The 21,078-nt window shown below is 43.5% G+C and overlaps 2 protein-coding genes across 4 annotated transcripts; one reads left to right on the top strand and one right to left on the bottom strand.

Annotated features, from left to right (window-relative positions):
• Positions 1-44: 44 nt before the first annotated feature.
• Positions 45-5,592, top strand: dhrs12lb (dehydrogenase/reductase (SDR family) member 12-like b). 2 transcript variants are annotated; one of them, XM_029623198.2, is made up of 11 exons: positions 45-134; positions 425-584; positions 1,135-1,268; positions 1,388-1,470; positions 2,026-2,121; positions 2,271-2,352; positions 2,436-2,497; positions 2,701-2,805; positions 4,449-4,539; positions 4,815-4,952; positions 5,096-5,592. In XM_029623198.2, exons 2-11 carry the CDS (start codon positions 529-531, stop codon positions 5,245-5,247), a joined length of 999 nt encoding a protein of 332 aa, XP_029479058.1. In that variant the 5' UTR covers positions 45-134; positions 425-528; the 3' UTR covers positions 5,248-5,592. The 2 variants fall into 2 exon arrangements, with proteins under 2 accessions (XP_029479058.1, XP_029479059.1); XM_029623199.2 differs by having other exon boundaries at positions 134-223.
• Positions 5,593-5,704: 112 nt separating this feature from the next.
• Positions 5,705-20,437, bottom strand: LOC115102839 (cullin-3). Of its 2 annotated transcripts, none has more exons than XM_029623196.2 (16): positions 20,158-20,437; positions 16,154-16,351; positions 15,732-15,845; positions 14,689-14,849; positions 13,989-14,103; positions 13,249-13,477; positions 10,689-10,834; positions 10,210-10,386; positions 9,687-9,857; positions 8,504-8,611; positions 8,087-8,211; positions 7,850-7,946; positions 7,591-7,725; positions 7,223-7,409; positions 6,849-6,994; positions 5,705-6,252 (listed from the first exon to the last, which is right to left on the bottom strand). In XM_029623196.2, exons 1-16 carry the CDS (start codon positions 20,215-20,217, stop codon positions 6,121-6,123), a joined length of 2,301 nt encoding a protein of 766 aa, XP_029479056.1. In that variant the 5' UTR covers positions 20,218-20,437; the 3' UTR covers positions 5,705-6,120. The 2 variants fall into 2 exon arrangements, with proteins under 2 accessions (XP_029479056.1, XP_029479057.1); XM_029623197.2 differs by lacking the exon at positions 20,158-20,437 and adding an exon at positions 18,938-19,058.
• Between the last annotated feature and the right edge of the window lie 641 nt (positions 20,438-21,078).

Genomic DNA, 21,078 nt, shown 5'->3' on the forward strand with positions numbered 1-21,078 from the left:
GAGAACTGCTCTGTCCTGAACGTTGCCCTCAGGACTAGACCGGTGGAGGCCACCTCACCAATTATCTGCCTCTGGATTGGTTGACAGCGTTACACCTGTTCGGAAGTCCTACAGCGCCTTTGATCATATCTGAGGTGACTACCGTATTAGGCTTGTAGCCTACGGATGCAAAAATGTGCTCAATTAAAACTGGTAAAATGACATTGCCAGTGTGGCTACTGAGGTTAGTATGCAGTTTAGCTTTTTGTTTTGTGTTAGTACTGATCATGTGCAGAGCAGACGTAGGCCTATCCCTTTTACAAAAGTAGACAAAATAATCAACCAACGATTGTGTCATCTGACAAAGTGTTTTATAGGCTGGTGCAGTTGTTGTTCTCAGAAAAGACTAGAGAGGGCAACACTAAACTCTGAAATGAACTTGTAGGCACACGTGACCCTTGTCTGTCACAGTCCATGCTACAGTGGGCTTGGTAAACCGGCCACAACTCAACGGGCTTCGGAGGAGAGAGCACTTGATCATGAAAAGCAATGTCTTTCTATCGCAATATCGTCTGGTTTCTCAAAGGAATTCACGAATACACAAGGTCAGTGAAAACGACATAAATCTGTTGCATTTGGCTTTTTTAGGGATATGAGAAAGTTTGTATTTTTTGAAGGTGGACTTTTTTTGTGGGTATATGAGAAGGTAGTTGGTAGAGACACTGTTTGCAAGTACCCATGTCTCAGAGTATTCTATGCTGCTCCTGGTTTATAATAACGATCAAATATTTGTCTATTTGATCATCATCTGCAAGGATATTACTCTTACTGTTACAGTAGGCTATATGCAAATGTAGATCACTGTATGGCACTACCAGCCACACACACAATCCCTCTTTTCACTCGCATTACAATAGTCCCTTTGACAGATGAAGTGTCTTGTCATTTGAGGTCGCCTTCTCCTTCAGTCACCCCAACAGCTGATTAGTTTTTATAAGAGCTGATGGAAGAATCCTGACTTCAAACTTGCTCTTTGGGTTTTTATGTCATTGCAAAGAAAAGGTATGTCTACTTCAACATACAATGTGATGGGATTGTTGCATTAGACAGATTGGTTCATTAATTGATTGATTGGTGTGTTGTGTTTCCCAACAGGAGTGGCTATGAGCAAGCAGCTAAACACTTTGTGGCCAAGGAGCTGGATGTGGCTGTGGTAGGAAGGTCCTTCATAATAACAGGAGCTAACAGTGGCATAGGGAAAGCCACTGCCACGGCTATAGCTAAGAAAGGTACGAAACCAGAGATTGGTCAGGAAGGCAACTCCACCACGCTTGCACTGTGTAATGGTGTCTGTCATACAGAAGAATCATGATTCTGTTTTACCAACATTCCCTCTTTGGTTTGCCAGGTGGTACAGTCCACATGGTATGCAGGAACAAGGAGAGAGCTGAGAAGGCCAAAGAAGATATTGTCAGGGAGACAGGAAACACGGTAAGATTGACGTGTTGGTGCGCATCATTGGCATGTCCAAAACATTTTAAATGGGGTGGCCAAGGTGGGGCACAGACCCAGTTTCGGGGGCGATAACATTTTGAACCTTAATTGATGCAAGGTGGAATTTAAAAAAAATACAATTATGATTGTTCAACACATTAAATTAGAGCTCCTGAGTGGCGCCTCAGTGTTAGAGGCGTCACTAGACAGCCTGGTTCGACAGCCTGGTTCGAATCCAGGATGTATCACAACCGGCCGTGATTGGTGTAGGCCATCATTGTAAATAAGAATTTGTCCTCTAAGACAGAGGGGCGCTGTTTCGTTTGCCTGAAACAGCGCCACAGCGGTTTTGCTTTCGGTGTACGTCTTGGTGAAAATGATGAACATATTCAGAGACGACCTATCAGATCTCAGAATTTCTGGTGTGGCTACGAGTGTCTAATCAGATTTCTGGATACGCCACTGATGTGTTTGTGTCAAACTCAGCTATATACACTATTGAACAACATCTGGCCATACCGCAATGGTTTATTGTATTACTTTTCACTCCAGGAAGTATACGTTCACCATCTGGATATGTCCGAGACACACAAGGTGTGGGAGTTTGCGGAAGCCTTTAAGATGCAATACCCCTCCCTCAATGTGTTGGTAGGCACCACAGACTTTTTTCCTCTTCCACTTTTTAATAGCTTTTTGCTAAACTCCATTATGGAGCATTGAGTGTGTTGAGAATAGAGTGAATATTGACTAAGGAGTTATTATTGAGAGGGTTACGCTGTTTCTCTGTGTTGGTTCAGATTAATAATGCTGGGTGTATGGTGAACAAGAGAGAGGTGAACGATGATGGTCTGGAGAAGAACTTTGCCACCAACACACTGGGTAAGACTTACTGTCTATACAGAGTGAGCAATGAGTTGTATAGGTATAATTATCTTTTTCCTCCTCTCCTCCCTTCCATTTAGGAGTGTATCTTCTCACCCAGAGCCTCATTCCACTACTTCAGAAGAGCAGGGATCCGAGGGTGGTGGGTATAGGCACACTAGGATGGATAGATACTCTTAATTTACAACCAAACCAATGGTCTGGATATTGCGTGGGGATACGCCGTGGGAGTTTCTACAATAAAAATAAATATCTGTTAATATTGGCCAATATCCTGCAACATTGTCTCTTTTGCCCATTCTGGCATAGCCATCTAGTGATGACACCCCCCCCCTCTCCTCCCAGATAACAGTAACATCAGGGGGCATGCTGGTCCAGAAACTCCAACCTGATGACCTCCAGTCTGCAAAAGGTTCCTTTGACGGCACCATGGTCTACGCACAGAATAAGGTAGGAGAGGAGAACAGGGTTCCAATGATGGTAGGGCAAAGGAGGTTGGTGCGACCTGAATTGGGGAGGACGGACTCGTGGTAATTGCTGGAGTGGAATTAGTGGAATGGTATCAAACATGGTTTCCATGTCTTTGTTGCCATTCCATTTTCTCCGTTTCAGCCATTATGGTGAGCCGTCCTCCCCTCAGCTGCCTCCACTGTGGTAGGATACCTTGCCTGGGGTTGCATGGCTGTGTAATGTTGTACAGCACGCATTAAGATTGTATTGCATGTACAGTGGGGCAAAAAAGTATTTAGTCAGCCACCAATTGTGCAAGTTCTCCCACTTAAAAAGTTGAGGCCTGTAATTTTCATCATAGACACACTTCAACTATAACAGAAAAAAATATTTAAAAAATCCAGAAAATCACATTGTAGGATTTTTAATGAATTTATTTACAAATTATGGTGAAAAATAAGTATTTGGTCACCTACAAACAAGCAAGATTTCTGGCTCTCACAGACCTGTAACTTCTTCTTTAAGAGGCTCCTCTGTCCTCCACTTGTTACCTGTAATAATGGTACCTCTCCACAACCTCAAACAGTCACACTCCAAATTCCACTATGGCCAAGACCAAAGAGCTGTCAAAGGACACCAGAAACAAAATTGTAGACCTGCACCAGGCTGGGAAGACTGAATCTGCAATAGGTAAGCAGCTTGGTTTGAAGAAATCAACTCTGGGAGCAATTATTAGGAAATGGAAGACATACAAGACCACTGACAATCTCCCTCGATCTGGGGCTCCACGCAAGATTTCACCCCGTGGGGTCAAAATGATCACAAGAACGGTGAGCAACGATCCCAGTACCACAAGGGGGGACCTAGTGAATGACCTGCAGAGAGCTGGGACCAAAGTAACAAAGCCTACCATCAGCAAGGGCATAAAACGTGGCTGGGTCTTTCAGCATGACAATGATCCCAAACACACCGCCCGGGCAACAAAGGAGTGGCTTTGTAAGAAGCATTAAGGTCCTGGAGTGGCCTAGCCAGTCTCCAGATCTCAACCCCATAGAACATCTTTGGAGGGAGTTGAAAGTCTGTGTTGGCCAGCAACAGCCCCAAAACATCACTGCATGGAGGAATGGGCCAAAATACCAGCAAGTGTGTGAAAATCTTGAAGACTTACAGAAAACGGTTGACCTCTGTTATATACCCTTTGTTGGCAATGACAAAGTATTGAGATAAGTATTTGGTCAATAACAAAAGTTTATTTTCCACCATAATTTGCAAATAAATTAATTAAAAATCCTACAATGTGATTTTCTGGATTTTTTTTCTCATTTTGTCTGTCATAGTTGAAGTGTACCTATGATGAAAATTACAGGCCTCATCTTTTTAAGTGGGAGAACTTGCTAAATTGGTGGCTGACAATACTTTTTTGTCCCACTGTATATGTTAGAGACCTGTGTGATATCTCTTTAGTGAGTGTCAGTGTGCTGCTCTACCAACTGTTTGGCTCAGTAAGTAAAGAATGGCTCTTGCAACGCCAGGATTGTGGGTTCGATTCCCGGGGCCACCCATATGAAACATGTACGCATGCATGACTAAATCGCTTTGGATAAAAGTGTCTGCTAAATAGCACATATTGTTGTCCCCTGTAGAGACAGCAGGTGGTGCTGACAGAACAATGGGCCAAACACCACCCAGCCATCCACTTCTCCGTCATGCACCCTGGATGGGCCGACACACCAGGTACCATGGGGAGGCATAGGATAGATACAGATAGACAGACCAGGTACCATCGGGAGACGGGGGGGAAGGACAGACCAGGTACCATGGGGAGGTCAGGGGGATATAGAAATCAGACAAAATGTGTAGACACATCAAATCATGTACCGTATATTAGGGTAGACACTGATTGAAGATACTTTTATACAGATTAATGTGCTGTAAATTGCAAATATTGATTGTAAATATAAGATTGTTAGTTATTTGGTGCAGTCAGATGACATCTCTCCTCCCCCCAGCGGTTTCTACATCTATGCCTCAGTTCCACCAGATGATGGGGGAAAGGCTGCGTAGTGCAGAGCAGGGAGCTGACACTGTGGTGTGGCTGGCACTGACCCGCGCTGCTGGCAGAACACGCAGCGGAAAGTTCTTCCAAGGTGTGCACCAGTGTGTTTTAGTACCAGTGCGGCTGGGATCCCCTAAAATGTTTCATTTAATCAACTAGGGCTGAGCAGAAAATGCCAATGCACACTGTAACACTTACTGCCAACACTAATGGGCTGGGTGTGATTTTTCTCAGATCGGCGGGCGGTCCCGGCCCACCTGCCCCTGGCCTGGACCCACAGTTCCCCCGTGGAGGTCCGGTCCTTCATGACCCAGCTGGAGATCTTGGCCCAGGCTGCAAAGCAGCCTCGCACTGACGCACAACACAGTTTTGACCCAACTTATTGAAAAGTCTTGTGACCCACCAGCACCAAAAGAGTACATATCCAGTCTCAAGCTGCAACCCCAATGTAACCAAACAACCACTTTGATAAACTCTTACCTAACCAATTAAGCTCTTAGGAATCCTAACTTCCACTTGTAGTGCATTGATGTCAATGGACATCGACCCCTAGTGAAAAGTACTATAGTTAAGGTTCAGTATGTGACACTACAGACCTAGAGGTAGGTAGCTCATTCTGACGCTACAGTTCGAAAGTTACAAATTATAGTATTCATGGTTTCTCATGACTCTTAAGTATCCCTAACCTGTCCTCAATGTTTTTCGTTGGTATTAAAGCACTTGAACCCAGATTCTGTATCTGTCTGAATCTTTCAGGACACACGCTTAATTCAACGATTTTGTAGCTAGCCTGAAGGATCAGGCTAAAATTACCATGTTTCAAAGTGGGTAATAAAGCCCCAATATTGAATATTTTTTTATTTATTTTTGTAGCAATCCACATTTGCCGTTTTGTTTTTAATATTTCATTTTTATACAGTATTGAAAACAAAAATAATGTGGTGCATTCACATCTTTCCCAAGGGATTCTTTAAGGTTGATCTCTACAAGGGTAAAACAGTGAAAAGCCTGAAGCTGGAATCCATACATGTTGAAGTTCTCACAGGGAGTAAGAAGTAGTGGGTCTGATTTTTAAAATCTACAAGGCTTCATGGATTTTGTTTGTACTTTTTTTGCCATTTACTTTTTTAAATTTTTAGTAAAGGGAGGAGTCAGCTTCCCAGCATTTCTTTTAAAAGGAACTTCCCAGTCCATGCGAACAACAGTCCAAAAAAAACACCCCTCCATCTCTCCTCTCCCACAATGCTCCTCTCCTCCACTTATGCAACGTAGGTGTAGACTTTGCGGTCCTCGGGCGTCCGTGCCAAGTATTCTCTCTCTATAAGTCCTTCAATGCGCTTCTTAATGACCACGGGGCTGGGGAGGAACCGGGCCCGCAGCTGCTGGGTTACCTGGGGAGAGAGGAAATACAACAGCACTATTAGACACTTCACTATCATTTCTCTGGTTCAAAAGATAGGACATTTCAGCACAAACTTCTGAGGAATCAACATGATTAGTTGGTACTCGTGTTCAACGTTAAAAAGAATCACCTCAAAGTAAATACTCCAGGATGCAAATTCCACATCCATAAAAATGAGCTGAGAAATTAAGTCTAATAATCAACCAAATTGCCTCAACTCCAGATTTTAATAAAGAACGTGGCTCTTCCACACCTGGCTCAGTCAAGAGAAGTAAAGCTAAAGGCAGAGTTCTCTGCGGGCGGTTTCCCCAAAACAGATTAGGCTTAATCTGGGACTAAACATTTAATGTATATTCTCCATTGAGCTAGTTTTTTAGCCCAGGACGTTAAGACCACACCCACCTTTGTTACCAAAATGTTAAGACCTTTGTTCTTCGTTTAACATTTGTGTTGCTGATCATGTCTATTAGTGTTATGTTTTGTGAGGACCCCAGGAAGAATAGCTGCTGCTTTTTCAGCTAATGTGGATCAAAATAAAAATCACCACGCCCACCTCCAATACCAGGACCTAAAGGCCACACCCACCTCTGCTACCAGGACGTTATGCTGCATCTTCTTCCTGGACTTCATGATGCGGACGATGGCTGCTTCAATTTCGTGCTTCCTGTCGTCATCTACCTTCTGCCGCGTCTCTTTTCTCTCAGGGTCAGACTCCCCCTGCTTAGCAGCGACTGGAGGGAGGGAGGGAAAGAAATGTTCAGTACAGGTCATCATGCCCAGAGGTTAAATGAGGAATAGCTAAGAAGTTGACCCTAACTGTGGCCACAAAAGCCTTTAGCTCCCCAAACCAGAGTGGGAGACCAATGTGATACGGCCGGGTAGTTTTCAGTTTAATCAATTAAATCTCATTAGAATAACGGACAGAATATAGATCAACATCTAAGGCCCATACTACACACCTGTCTGTATTTTGACTCTGTGCAGCTTGGAGGTAAACTGATCGTTGACTGTAAACACGTGGCCGTTCTCGATCTCCTTGGACTTGGGCTCCTTGGTGAGGACGCGCTGGGTGGGCTTCCCACAGGCCAGCGACTGCAGCGCTCGCACCAGCTCCCTCTCTGGGATGTCCGTCTCCTGCTGGATCTCCTACAGTAGGGACGGGAGGGAGCAGAGAAGAGAGAGGGGAAGGATGAGAATTAAAAGGGAAGCAGAGTGGAGTAAAACAATACATGGGAGAGGAGGATGAATGGGAGAAGAAATAGAAGATGGCATTTATCTGATTTCTGTGATTGAGACTGACAAGCCTATACAAGTGTCTGGCTCTTACCTCGAAGGTGGACTTTTCTCTGTTGTTGAAGAGCATGAGGATGGTCATCTGGAAAGTTGAGACCTGCAGTATGTGTTTCCGGGTGTTCGAGCCTGTCACCTGTGCTCCTCCCACTCCTACCTCCGAACCATCCTCCTGAAGCGGTAGGCAGGTAGAAAGGGAGAGACGAAGAGACGGGGTAATAAAAGTTGAGAATTGCCATTGTACAGTTTAGGAAAGCTAGCCCCTCCATCCATGTGTGGCAGGCAGGGCCCTTTACCTTCTTGATGAGACCGTGAAAGGTGGCATTGAGGTCTGCTGAGCCCATGTGGTGCTGGAGTGTCAACTGTCTGCCGCTGTGTTTGGCCAAGTAGAACCTGAAGGGGGAGGTAAATAACTGGTTACAAACTATACTTTTCATCAACCAAGGAATTGGTTTATCTAGTAGTTGCATTAAAAAGATGCCTGTAATGCAATTAATTGTATTGTTGTAATTGAAGGTGAGAATGAATCCTACCTTCTAAAGACCTCAAAGGCATGTCTGGGGGAGGGGGGGATGGTGCACTTGGGCGTGGCCGACTGCGTGGGCCAATAGCCAGTGGTGAGTACTCTTACTGTGAGGTCGACGCCCCCTAGAGACACCTGTAGGAAACAGCAGACACTGTCACAAAATGAAAACGAAAACCAAGCCACAAAAGGAGTCCAGGGTTGCATTTATTAAACATAAACAGGAGAAGATCAGACGCCTTTTATATCAATGTCAGTCTCGCTGATGATGTAAAGAGGAATTGTATGCATCATATCTTAAAACCTGTGAACTGTGAGGTGTGTTTTTGAGTGATGCCTGTGTACTACCAGGTGTGAGTGTTTAGAAATGTGTACGATCAGGTGTGTGAGGTGAGCGGAGAGGTATAGTAGTGCAACACCATCTTACCCCCGTGGACTGTAGGTGTTGTCTGAACTCGTCCATGGTGGTGTTGGAGATGCTCATGTCTCTGAACATCCCTTCCAGTTTAGAGGTGAACTGACAGCCACACTCAGTCTACACAGAGAAGAGACAACATACTGGTTCAGGGATGGGATCAGCACAATACGGACAATCAGGTCAAACAGCTACAAGTCCATTTTAACGCTAAGAGAAGATTTAAGAACATCCTAAATTCCTGATTAATAATAAAAAGTAACAATGTAACTTTTTATTACTAATTAAGGGGGGGCTGAACACCGATTCAACGTTTTTCTGCTGCTCATTAAGGAAAAATTAGATTAGGGTCTTGGGGGTGTGGTTCGATGTGGGTGTGTTAGGTTTGCATAGCGTACCCTGGCAGTTACTGGTGTTTGTCCCTCTTGAGACACCGTAGCAACAACATAGCCACGATCACTTCCTCAAAATAGAATTGATCTAAGATAAATCAAGAAATCTGTAATAAATTGACGTTTTTGCAGATGTCTTAGTCAGGCAATTTTACATCTAACTAAGGTGTTTGGTTCAGAAATTCAAGTAAAAAAACTAGTCAGTGTATCAGTCTCAACTTCATCATCAGCAAGCTGACAAACTATCGTTTGTCAGTGGCCAAAATCACTAGCTAGCTAGGTTCCATCTCTGGGTTTGTCAATGAAGCTAGCTAGTAGTAGCTAGCAGGCACATTGAGCAGGCAGGCCACAGACCAATCAGCTCATCAAGTCACTGGCGACGTGTAGTTCTTCATAACGTTCTCACTATCCATTACCAGAGTGTCTGTCTGGCAGTGGTTCATAGTGAATCATGTTGCGGGACAAAAGATGCTCACGAATGGGTTTAGAATGTTGGAATATGTGCACATAGTCTCAATTCAAATTCCCAAAACAGTGGCTGACCCTTAGTTACACAAATCTAACAAACTCAGTTTTTTTAATATGCTGACTTTATGACCAGAATGATCCTACTTACCCTTCTTAGTCAATTTTGGCACTGGAATAAATGTTTGACTAATATTGATGCAACATACACCAGTTTCAACCAGAGAAGTTGGTTTTTGCATTCAGTTTCTCTTTAAAATCTAATTCATGAATACAAAATTCACTGGATAAAAAATGTCAATGTAATTGACAGCGGACTTGACTCGCCCTCTCCTCACCTTCAGCTTAGAGATCATGTTCTTCTCAGAGTCGTCGGAGACACTCTTGTTGGTGAGCAGCCTCCGGGCCAGGTGCTGTTTGTAGTACCTCTCAAACACATCCTTCTCCTGCATGAACCGGAAAAGCACCATGGCCTTGTCCAGGATGGACTCCACCTCCTGCTCTGTCAGCTGGAGATCATACCAAAAGACAGAGAGGCTTGGGATATGTGCTTCAATAGTTTGAAAATGGCATATTTCATTTACCTTTTTCAGAAAGTACAAAAGCATTTTTTATGTTATTGATACAAAAAGGATGTGTGTTAAGGCAGCAACAGATGCACTTCATGATACCCAAATAGTGCACTGTGTGTGGTTCTGGCCAGAGCCAGTGCACTGTGTGTGGTTCTGGCCAGAGCCAGTGCACTGTGTGTGGTTCTGGCCAGAGCCAGTGCACTGTGTGGAGAATAGGGTACCACATGAGATTATCCCATTGAAGTGTAGTGACATAACATTTACAAGATTGAACACTACAGTGACGTACCCCTTTGACTCCCTTCTTGAGCTTGTCGTCGATGAAGAGGGAGAGGTATTCGGGGGAGCGGGAGTTTAGGTTGAGGAAGTACTCAAAGTCTCCGGCGATGGTCTGCTTGAAGAGCCGGTCGTTGTTGAACGACTCCAGGAGGAAGCGGTCGAACCGCGTCTTCAGGTCCAACAGGCCCTATAGGAGGGGGATTCAAATCCAACTTTATTTAAATGATCAATCACAGCACACTTTAACATAAACACAGATACTATTAGAGTCAGTGGTTTATGTGTCAACTCTTGGGGATGCTGTAAAAGAGTGGTCTGGAACATTAGCTTCAATGCTTATGGGGGTAGTTACTCATTATTTTAAACGCTTTAGATTTTAGACTTTTATTCCTGACTTTTTCCTGGTCAGGAAATACTCAGTACCCTGATTTGTTATGGGTATGTTTAGAATTTGACAATCTTTGATTTTTGAGATTAGGCCCAGCGTACCTGGATGTAGTCGACAGGGTTCTTGCCCTCTCCCTCCTCTGACACCAGAGCCTTGCCCTGCTCCCTCAGGTAGGAGCTCATACACTCACACATGGTCTTCAGGCCGTTAGGCACACGGCTAAACAGCTTGTACATGCAGCCCAGGTCTTGAGAAGTGGAGAGAGCGAGGGAAAGGAAGAAAGAATAGATGGGTTATGAAGGAACTTCATAAATATACAGATCTACACTCAAAATTGCAAAGATGCATTGTTTAAGCACTGTCAAATATGCACCGTCTGTCTGTCTGTCTGTCTAACTCAGTGTCTGGCTTTGCCACGGTTACAGCGTTCATTTGTCAGGTGAGCATGCAGAGCTCAAGAGATGCATTTGAAACAAATTAAACTGAACCTGTAAATGCCCGAGTGAGTGAGAATTTATTAATCTCCAACTGATTTATTAAGAGTGTTTATTAAGATCCCAGATCATGTTAAACATTAAACACTATTTTTTTTAAAAAATATGCTGGAAACCAGGCAGGTTGATAGTGTTTTAAGTCTGGCAACAGCAACAAACCCACTACACTGAATGAGAAGGTGTCCAAACGTAACTGGTACTGTATACTAAAAAAACATTTGCTGAAACATTGAATTTGGCATTAGTGCCATTAGCCCATAGAAATGCAATGAATAACAGATCCACAACAAGGAACAATCAAATTAAAACATCAAAAGACAGTTTGTTCAGGCCTCCCGGGTGGCGCAGTGGTTAAGGGAGCTGTATTGCAGCGCCAGCTGTGCCATCAGAGACACTGGGTTCGCGCCCAGGCTCTGTCGTAACCGGGGCGACGCACAATTGGCCTAGCATCGTCCGGGTTAGGGAGGGCCTGGCCGGTAGGGATGTCCTAGTCTCATCGCGCACCAGCGGCTCCTGTGGCGGGCCGGACGCAGTGCGCGCTAACCAAGGTTGCCAGGTGCACGGTGTTTCCTCCGACACATTGGTGCGGCTGGCTTCCGGGTTGGATGCGCACGGTGTTAAGAAGCAGTGCGGCTTGGTTGGGTTGTGTATCGGAGGACGCATGACTTTCAACCTTAGTCTCTCCCGAGCCCGTACGGGAGTTGTAGCGATGAGACAAGATAGTAGCCACTAAAACAATTGGATACAACGAAATTGGGGAGAAAAAAAAAAAAGACAGTTTGTTCTGACAGAGGTCCTGGTCCTGGTATATCTGAGAGAAGAAAGATCAGGAAACTATGATTTATTTACATTTCCATATATACTTCCATTAATTACTGGGGATCTTCAGACAAGTCTTGTGAGAAGACAGATTTTTCAGGATGTCTCATGGTCTGACAAACACCGCTCTAGCTCTGCTAGTATTAGGTTAATTAGATTTCCAGGGCAGTGAAAATGTTAAGGTTACATTTAGCCCCATTCTCCCCTATGCACTCAGAGAATTGCAGAGCCGTAACGTGCTTAAATCATGCCGGTTTAAAATAGTGCAGATTCCCCTCTTTTTATCAAATGCACACACAACTTTAAAAACGCTAGGCACCAAACAGAATTTGGTGCCTAAGGCGCAACAGAAAGATATCATTTTTAAATATAGTTTAGACTTACATTAGGCCTATATGAACCCTAACTTTGAAGCACATCTCATGAGTAGCAGACCAGTTTCCTTTCTTACCGTGCCAATCAAATTTGCCTAGACCTACTGTCAAGCTAACAGTTTTTTAGATAGCTATATAACATAACTGAGCATTGTTGTTGGTTATCAAACCAATAATTAGCGACCCGGGATTAGTTTAAAACGGCCCGAGACGTGTTTTGTGAAATTAAATTAAATCATAGTGAAATCAGGAATAGTATGATTCATATATATTTTCTTCCGGTTTGAAACGTGTTCTTTGCTGTGAAGCTGCAAGCATGCCTGTCACGAAGCTGTGCTCCATGTTCCTCTCGGTCACTCAGAGGCTGCGTGACAGAACATTTGCAATTGCAAAGCCTACGCAGACTGCCTGTGCTCTTGTTTATACCAGGCGATGACTTCGCACGCTCTGCGAATATAACATCAGGGTCTGCATCCCCGCTCGCCATTACGGCTGAATTATATATATTTTTTAACTGATGGAGGAATAGATGCACAGGAAGAGCAGACTGAGAGAAGCAGGTGGGTGAGTGATGGTTGGAAGGGGATGCAGCTGGTGGATTACAGCTGCTACAAGTGAGATGCGCATGAAAGTGAAGTGTTGGTATCATGATGTTTTGGTACCGTGAAACACCTTTGGATAACATGCCTGACTCAATCTTATTAAGATAAACCCCCCCCCCCCCCAGCCCAGGGTCCATATTCACAAAGTCTCAAGAGTAGGAATGCTGATATAGGATAACTTTTCCCTTTCAGATCATAATGAATAAGATAATATGGACAGGAGAAACTGATCCTAGATCGGAAGTCCTCCATTGAGACACTTTTTGAAAATGGGCCCAGGTCTCCAGAAATAATTCAACACATTAGTCAGGATTATAACGCAATTCAGTCTTCATCTGATGCCTGTAAAACAAGCATGTCTTCCTTGTTTACCTTCGGTCTTGCCATTCTTGAGCATGTGGACCAGGCCAGAGTTCTCCATCTCCACGATGGTCTTCATGTGTTTGGAGATGAGCTCCCGCTCCACCACCTTGACGATGGGCTCCTCTGTGGATTTATCCAGGCAGTGCAACACCCGCTCTATCTCCTCGTTGATCCTGGCCTCCACCTTCTTGATGTACACACTGGCACTGTTCTCCGCTAGGAACTTCTGGCTCTCCATCTGAAGAGGGGATAGATTAGCAGAGCATGTTTGAGGATCATGATGTCGGGGTTATTCAGCCACTCTTGGAGGACAGAAAGGAAGATGATAGAAGGAATGTGATCAGGGCAGGAAAAACTGTTTTTACTAGGGAATAGGGCAGTTCCCATATAAAATGGCAGATAAATGTCAGAAATGCAGGAAATCACATCCACGGCTATCAAAATGACTAAGCCCGCAAAGAATGTAGTCAGTGTGAAAAGGATGCATCATTAGGCTATCAAGATTTGCATGACCACAAACAAAGATATGTCACACATACATGTTGGAAAATCACTATTTTGGGTTAGGATAGTGTGAAGTGTCACTGACTTAATGAATCTTAATGTTTTGTAATAGCTTGGTTAAGTTTTTGTTTTGTTTTAGCACCCATGACAACAAACAAGCTCAGCAGATTTGTCCAATCACAATGACAAAATAACACAAAAAAAACCACACAACATTTTTTTCAGTTAAGTGTTGCCCAACCTACCTGGAAGAATTCTGCTGACATTTCTAAGAAGGGGGCCTCAAAGTCTTCCTCGTACACAGTCCTGCCCTCCAGGCCGAGAATCATCAGCATCTGACAGGCGTTCCTGATCGCTCCCCTGTACACACACACATTATTTTTAAAGCGATAACGCTTGACTCAAAAACCATCTGTATAGCACTTTGTGACATAAATACATTTAATTTGATTTCTTACACAACCACATAGATTCTTCAAAAGAGATCACATTGACTCAACTACAGATTAAAAACCATATGCCAGACCGTTCATGGTGTGGGTTTTCATGTATTAGGTTCGGCTGCGTATCTCCCAAGTTGAGAGTATACAAACAAGGTCAGTGCTCTATGAATAGGTTATGCTACTGCCCTTATGACAGGCTTACATATAAAACAGTCAAATAAAAATATGGAGCAGTGTTAAGAGCTTAAACCTTACATCACACAGCCAGCCATTGTCACCCAGCACATGACCTTCATACACAAGCCTCACCAAATAGCCACTACCCGATAAACAGTGGCAGGACTTCTATTCACAAAGCATTGAGTAGGATCAGCCCACCACCCCCCTCCAACATACTCATCATGATCTGTAAGGAAAAACTGATCCTAGATCAGCACTCATACTCTGACAATTTGTGAATAGAGGGCCAGGTCTTTTTGTTAGACCCTGGAAGCGTCCGTACCTATCCACCACCTCTCCCTTCCTCTCGCGTGCGATCATGTCCAGCAGGGTCTGGCGGAGGTGGTCTCGGATGCAGCCGTAGCGCACCACCTGGTCTCTGAAGATGATCAGGCCCAGGTTGTACACATTCTCCACGTTGTTCTGCTGCACGTACACCCGGTCCTGGAGTAGAACACGGAGATAAGTTAGAATGGAACACATTTGACTATTTCATTGTGCTCCAAGGAGAAAGTTATTTGCAGTTAGCCAGAGCTTACTTTACACAAATTAAAAGTTCAGGCAGGGGGAAGAGATGAAGGAATCAGAAGAATCTTTTGTTTTCTGCCTTGAAAAGCCATATTTGATACTGGATAGGCAGGTGAGTTTGGTCACACTAACCAATGCAAATCTATACTCTGCTTGTAATACATGAGAGAAATAGAAGAAATATGCCTGAAACCTCAGTTCTGAGTGAGAGGAAGAGAAACAAAAGAATCCCCTTAGAGAACTCTGCACTCTCAAATGCCCCCCACCTCCAAGGAGCATGCGCTCTCACAGTAAACACACACCCTCGCACAACCACTCACAAGGCCTTACTGCTACAGTAAATCAAGCAGAGTTCTCAAAATGGATAGATAAAACAATAGTAGCTCTTTGTTCTGCCCAGAGCAAACAGCTACTAGAAGGCTGAGCCTGCCCGGTGCCTGGCCACCGACCCGCCATGAGATGTAGAGGTGAGGGGAGTCTGCCAGGGTTATGCCATCATAAGAGGAAACTATTATTTACACTTCAAGGAAATACTCTAGACAGCTTTCTAGAAAATCAATAGTACTGATTAGGCCTATCTGAGGTTTTTAACATCTTCAGAATCATTCAGGACTAGAATTCAGGAACTCTGCAGATTCATTCAAATCATGCATATTTTCCAGCGTGCCCCCGCTAATACAGACCGTGGTTTTCCTTCTTGGCAGGGTTGCTAGGGCACTCCAATTCAGTCTCAAAACAAAATGGTTGATCTTTCATGGTGAAATAACCATACGATAAGACAGAAAGCAGGCCACCTACCATGTACATGAGGATGTCTCGGATCATGACCATTGCCGTCTGGTGATCATTCCAAGCTTGATTTAATGTCTGCAGGAAGTTATTGTTTAATGAGTTGAGGACATCTTCTCGTACCTGTGGAAAGACATAAGTATTGATAACGACAGAAGCTATATCTTTGCTGAGACTATGTTGAAGTTGCCCATAGACACTGATCTAATGTCTGTTTAATTTACTTCCACCAGATGCCATTCATGAAGATCTTCAATTGTGTTCTCTTTCTCGTACGTTTTCGCACTTGAAACCCATTCAAAAACAATGAGAAAACTTGGTAAGCTACAAGGCGGAGGTCACTTTCATAATACACTTTCATAGTGTATTATGGGAAATGCTTTTCGATAAGATAAATACAGTAGTGCATTGTGGGAAGTGTAGTCCTTTACTTTGTTGACGAGGTGCTCGGTGACGACCTCGCGCAGGCCTGTGTAGAGCTTCTCGCCGTGTTTGTGCAGCACCATTGTGTAGGCGTTCCTGTAGAGCTCCTCGAAGCTCAGCCCGCTGTTGTTCTTCCTCTGGATCTCCTGGATGGCGTTCTTCAGAAGGTCCCAGATGTTGTTGACATACTTCTCATCCATTGTCATCTAGGGGAAAGATGGCAGTAGGACACAATGGCAAAGAGAAAATTATAACAGAACAGTTCAACCCTTTTCACGTGTGTCCGTTCATTCTTACAAAGGTGTTGTTTCCTCGTGCTGCAAATCTGCTCAGATGAGATATTAGTCAATTGTTTCATAAAAAGGTGTTGAAGGCTGTGAATAACAAATCACCCACAAGATGGACCTGCGCTTAAAACTTGACTGAGTGGCAATAACAGGGGGGGAAAAACAGCCCATTTTGACTCCACAGTGACTTAATTGTGGCAGTTGGAGCAAACTTTGTCTGAACACATTTAAAACAAACAATGCCATTCACCAATTAGGGATGTTTGTGTTGCTCATTGGTAGAGAAAGTGAAATAAATTAAAGGTTTATGCAATAGAACATCAAGTGACTAGGCTAATTGTGGTCAAAACATTTGTATTAGGCATTTTGTGTTGTGACGGTACAACAGAAGTTAGATACAAATAGCTTGATGTAAGCCTAGGCATTTTTTGTATGGGAAATTATCAATAGCAGAATGTGCACAACAGGAAGTTAAATATCTGCATTAGCCTACATGAAAATGATAATAAGCGATGACATTATTAATACAGAAATGGTCCATCACTACAACAAAGCAGTGGAGTTGTTATGCTAGCCTGCCCATATAAACACATTAATTCAGGAGAGAATGTGTTCGGGAAAAGTGTCATGTCATTTAATAGTTAGGTAGGTGCAGAAGAACTCCAGCCACAACCATACACCTAGAGGCTAGCGCTGGAGGTTGTAACTTTGACTTCATTGTTGGTCTACCAAGAGATAGCTTTCCAACTCACACTGACACATGAGGAGTAATGGGGGGGAAGGGAGATCAAAGTTTAAAAAGAGAGAGACATTCCATCAAGTCTCTCCTCCACACTGAGTGCCTCCCCTTCAAAAAGCAACTAAAAAATCCATCCCATTATTTTGGGGCAAACAACTGAACAGGATGATCCAACAAGTGCCAAGGGGAAAAACTGCCTAAATAGTACAACAGTTTTTCACAGCAGCTTCTCCCTACTTCTAAACTAGGCCTAATCCTCATGCTCAGTTATTATTCTCAGTGGGGCTGTGGCAGGTTAGTCTGGCTAAAACCTAACTCTTCAAGTCCTCTGAACTTCAGAGTCTGTGATGGCTCTTTGATGTTGTGGTCACAGCTCTCCCCGCGCTTTAAGTCACATGGCTCGCGTTAGCCAGGCTAGCTGCAGGTATGCAGCCAGGCAAAAACTGCATATCCCATACCCTGGCTACATGTCCAGGTACACACAGACAGTGTGTGATCACTAAGGTTGCAAAATTCCAGGAACTTTCAATAAATTCCATGGTTTTCTATAAATCCTGGTTGCATTGATCCGGATTTCCTGCCTATTCCGGGAATCATCCAACCAGGATTTCCAGAAAACCAAGGAATGTATTCAAAGTTCCCGAAATTTTGCAACCCTGGTGGTCACAGATGCCGCAGTTATTCCTGCAGCATTCAAGCTGTCAGAGTGTAACACTGTGTGAAGGAGCGAGATAAAAGACAGAGAGCAGAATTCAGGGACTGAGATGGAGTACACTTCTGGCTAAACCCAGGGCCCTGACTGCAATGTCATTCCTTCACATATGCTGCCAAATTCTGGCATCCAACAATGTGAGGCTCCTCTCAAGAAAAAAAAATGCATACTACAGCATATAACTCTCCATGTTTACCTAGTTCTGCAACATAGCAGGCCTATTTTTAAATATCTATAAATAGTCACCTCCAAAAAACACCTAAGAAACTTTGACAAATGGGCAAAGGGAAAATACTATTTGATCACCAAATAAAAGTACTCAGTAAGAGAACCAAACTCCACTCCGTAAGCAACGTTGTGCAATGCGTGTCTTGATCAACAAAAGCTGTTGACAAAAAATAACCAAACCACTAAGTAATGTTAACTAACATTAGTAGTTAGCTGTGCTCCTCGATTAGCTAACGTTAATAAACCGTTTCAAAGTAGGCCAAGATAAAGAATTGGTTCTGACAGACAACATATTAGTGGCAGCTAGCCAGCAAGTCAAGTAAAATACTTTACATTTCTGTTGCTGACTAAACTCAACGATTTCTGATGGAGTTGAGTGGTGATTAGTGTGCGCGGACAGCAGCGGCAACGTCAAGTTTTTACACTGGATTTTATGTGACGTCGGAGCTCCAGTCCGCCCACACTAGTCACCGCTCAACTCCATCATAAATCGTGGAATTGTCTGCTACCTTTAGTCTTTTTCGGCTGGGTAGTTAGCTAGCTGCACAGCTAGGGAACAGTCAAGATTTGCACATGGGTGTCCTAGAAGTCTACCATTTTTTAAAGCAAAGTACATGTCTAAAGATTACTTTTCAGTATTGCCGGATCCGGAGTGTTCCCACTACTTAGAAAAACCTAATATTGTGGCGCTGCCCCTTTTTATGACGCTGCTAGCAGCCACGAGTGAGTGCTAGCTAGCCAAACACCACAACACAAGCATACTATACAACTACTACTGGTGAGTGGAGTTACAAACAGACTATACTAAACCAGTTAAATGTCTTACCTGTGATTAAAATGCTTTCCCATACACACAGCTACGTGTAGCCTACTTCTACACCGATTTACGTCATTTCCCATTTCGAAAGCTTGAAGCCAAAGGACTCTTCTCGCAGGCTCAATGTCCCTATGTGGGAGCATTGCGAACCATAGGTCTTGATTTTTGACAGCAGCTTTTCTGCATGTTGTTATTTTTTTTAATTTTTTTAAACTACAACTCAGTTGGCTCTTTTACACTGGGGGTCAATGGGAAAGAATGCGTTTTCCCCAATTTGTGGGCGTGGTCGAGGGAATTCCTTATTGTGTGAGGAAGAGGAGAAGACTTACTCCGCCCAAAACAAGACCACAGTGAGGAATATTTGTATGGGGGTCAATGCGAGTGTCAAATGTCTTGTAATGGTTAGGTTGCTACGAATGTACTGATATGTGGACGCACGTGGGATTTCCGCAAATTTGGAAAAAGCTACTTTATATTGGTGGGTCCACTGTCAATATAATAGATAATCTGGCTATGTTCAAGGCAACTCGGAAATGTTCGACTTATAAAATCGTTGTAGAAAGATGAGGCCCGAGTTTCAATCTTGAATAGTACGTTAACTTTAACTCGGAGTTCCGAGTTTCCAACTTGTCATGAATGCACCATATCTATCATCGCAAACTGGCTAACTAGCTCAACAACTAACGTTAGCTCAGGCTGAATGATAATCAAAACAACCTTCGTTAGTTACATTTTAAGTGACATTTCTCGAGTTAGCTAGTTACTAAGACTGGCGAACTTTGTAGGCTAGCTAGCTATGTATCCAAGTTATGTATGGTTAACCTGGCAACTTGTTTGCTAGGTACCGTTAGATAGTTGACATACTGTAGGTTAGTTAGCCAGCTAGCCATGTAGGTAGCCAGTTAGCTACGTTAATCGGAGAACTAGTTAAGTTAGCTAGCTGGCTGACAGGTTTGTCAGCATCACTGCACGTTAACTAGTAACTAGTTAGTGGATATTTTCCAGTTTGCACAAATAGCTAACATAACTCGATCGACTCAATGCTTATCAGGCTAGCTAGCAAGCCAACGGGCGATTATTAATCAACGAAATAGTACGTTTAGCTAGTTGTTAGCTGACAGTGAAACGCATTTGCTCAGTTATTCTGGCCTATCTATAGCATCAAACAGCTAGCAAGTGACAACCCCGGTAGTCGCGTCTCAGCGTACCCGGCCAATAACGTTACTTACAGGAAAGGCTCTTATCCTCATCTTGGTGTCTTTCTTGACGCCGCCTTTGAGGTTGGACATGATTAGTTAGTACGTCCGTCGTCTCTAAGTTAACATGAAATACTATTTTAGGCTGCAACAGGGAGGCCTTCAAATGCAAAGTGGTAAAGATCTCCCTCGACCTTCCCCTTGGGTTTGGGTCCGTCTCTCTGCGCTGTTGTTGTCACACTTCTCTCAAATTTTGCCTAGCTTCTCTTGCAGTGATGGCGGACAACAATCTTCTACTGCGCAGTGTTAACGGCGCACCGAAATCACGCGAGATTAACTGTCGAAAAATAAAGTCACAAAAAGATACAGAACGTTCATCCTCCTCATTCAACAAGTTTGAACTATGTCCAATTTATGAACTATGTCCAATTATAAACTGGGTGGGTTGAGCCCTGAATGCTGATTGGCTGACAGACATGTTATATCAGACCATATACCATGGGTATGACAAAACATGTATTTTACTGCTCTAATTATGTTGGTAAGCACTTTATAATAGCAACAAGGCACCTCGTGGGTTTGTGATATATGGCCAATATCAGTGTTGTAAAAATACATGTTTTGGGGTATCTGTTCTTTACTATTTTTATTTTTGACCACTTTTACTTTTACTCCACTACTTTCCTGAAGAAAATAATGTACTTTTAACATTTTCCCTGACACCCAAAAGTACTCGTTGCATTTCAAATGCTTAGTAGGACAGGAAAATTATCCAAGTCACACACATCAAGAGAACATCCCTGGTCATCCCTTCTGCCTCTTATCTGGCAGATTCAATAAACACAAATGCTGTGTTTGTAAATGATGTCTGAGTGTTGAAGTGTGCCCCTAGCCATCTGTTTAAAAAAGGGGAAAAAAGGAAATAATGAAAATTGTGCCATCTGATTTGCATAA

The sequence above is a fragment of the Oncorhynchus nerka genome, linkage group LG20 (genome assembly GCF_034236695.1).
Source record: "Oncorhynchus nerka isolate Pitt River linkage group LG20, Oner_Uvic_2.0, whole genome shotgun sequence".
Lineage (NCBI taxonomy): Eukaryota > Metazoa > Chordata > Actinopteri > Salmoniformes > Salmonidae > Oncorhynchus > Oncorhynchus nerka.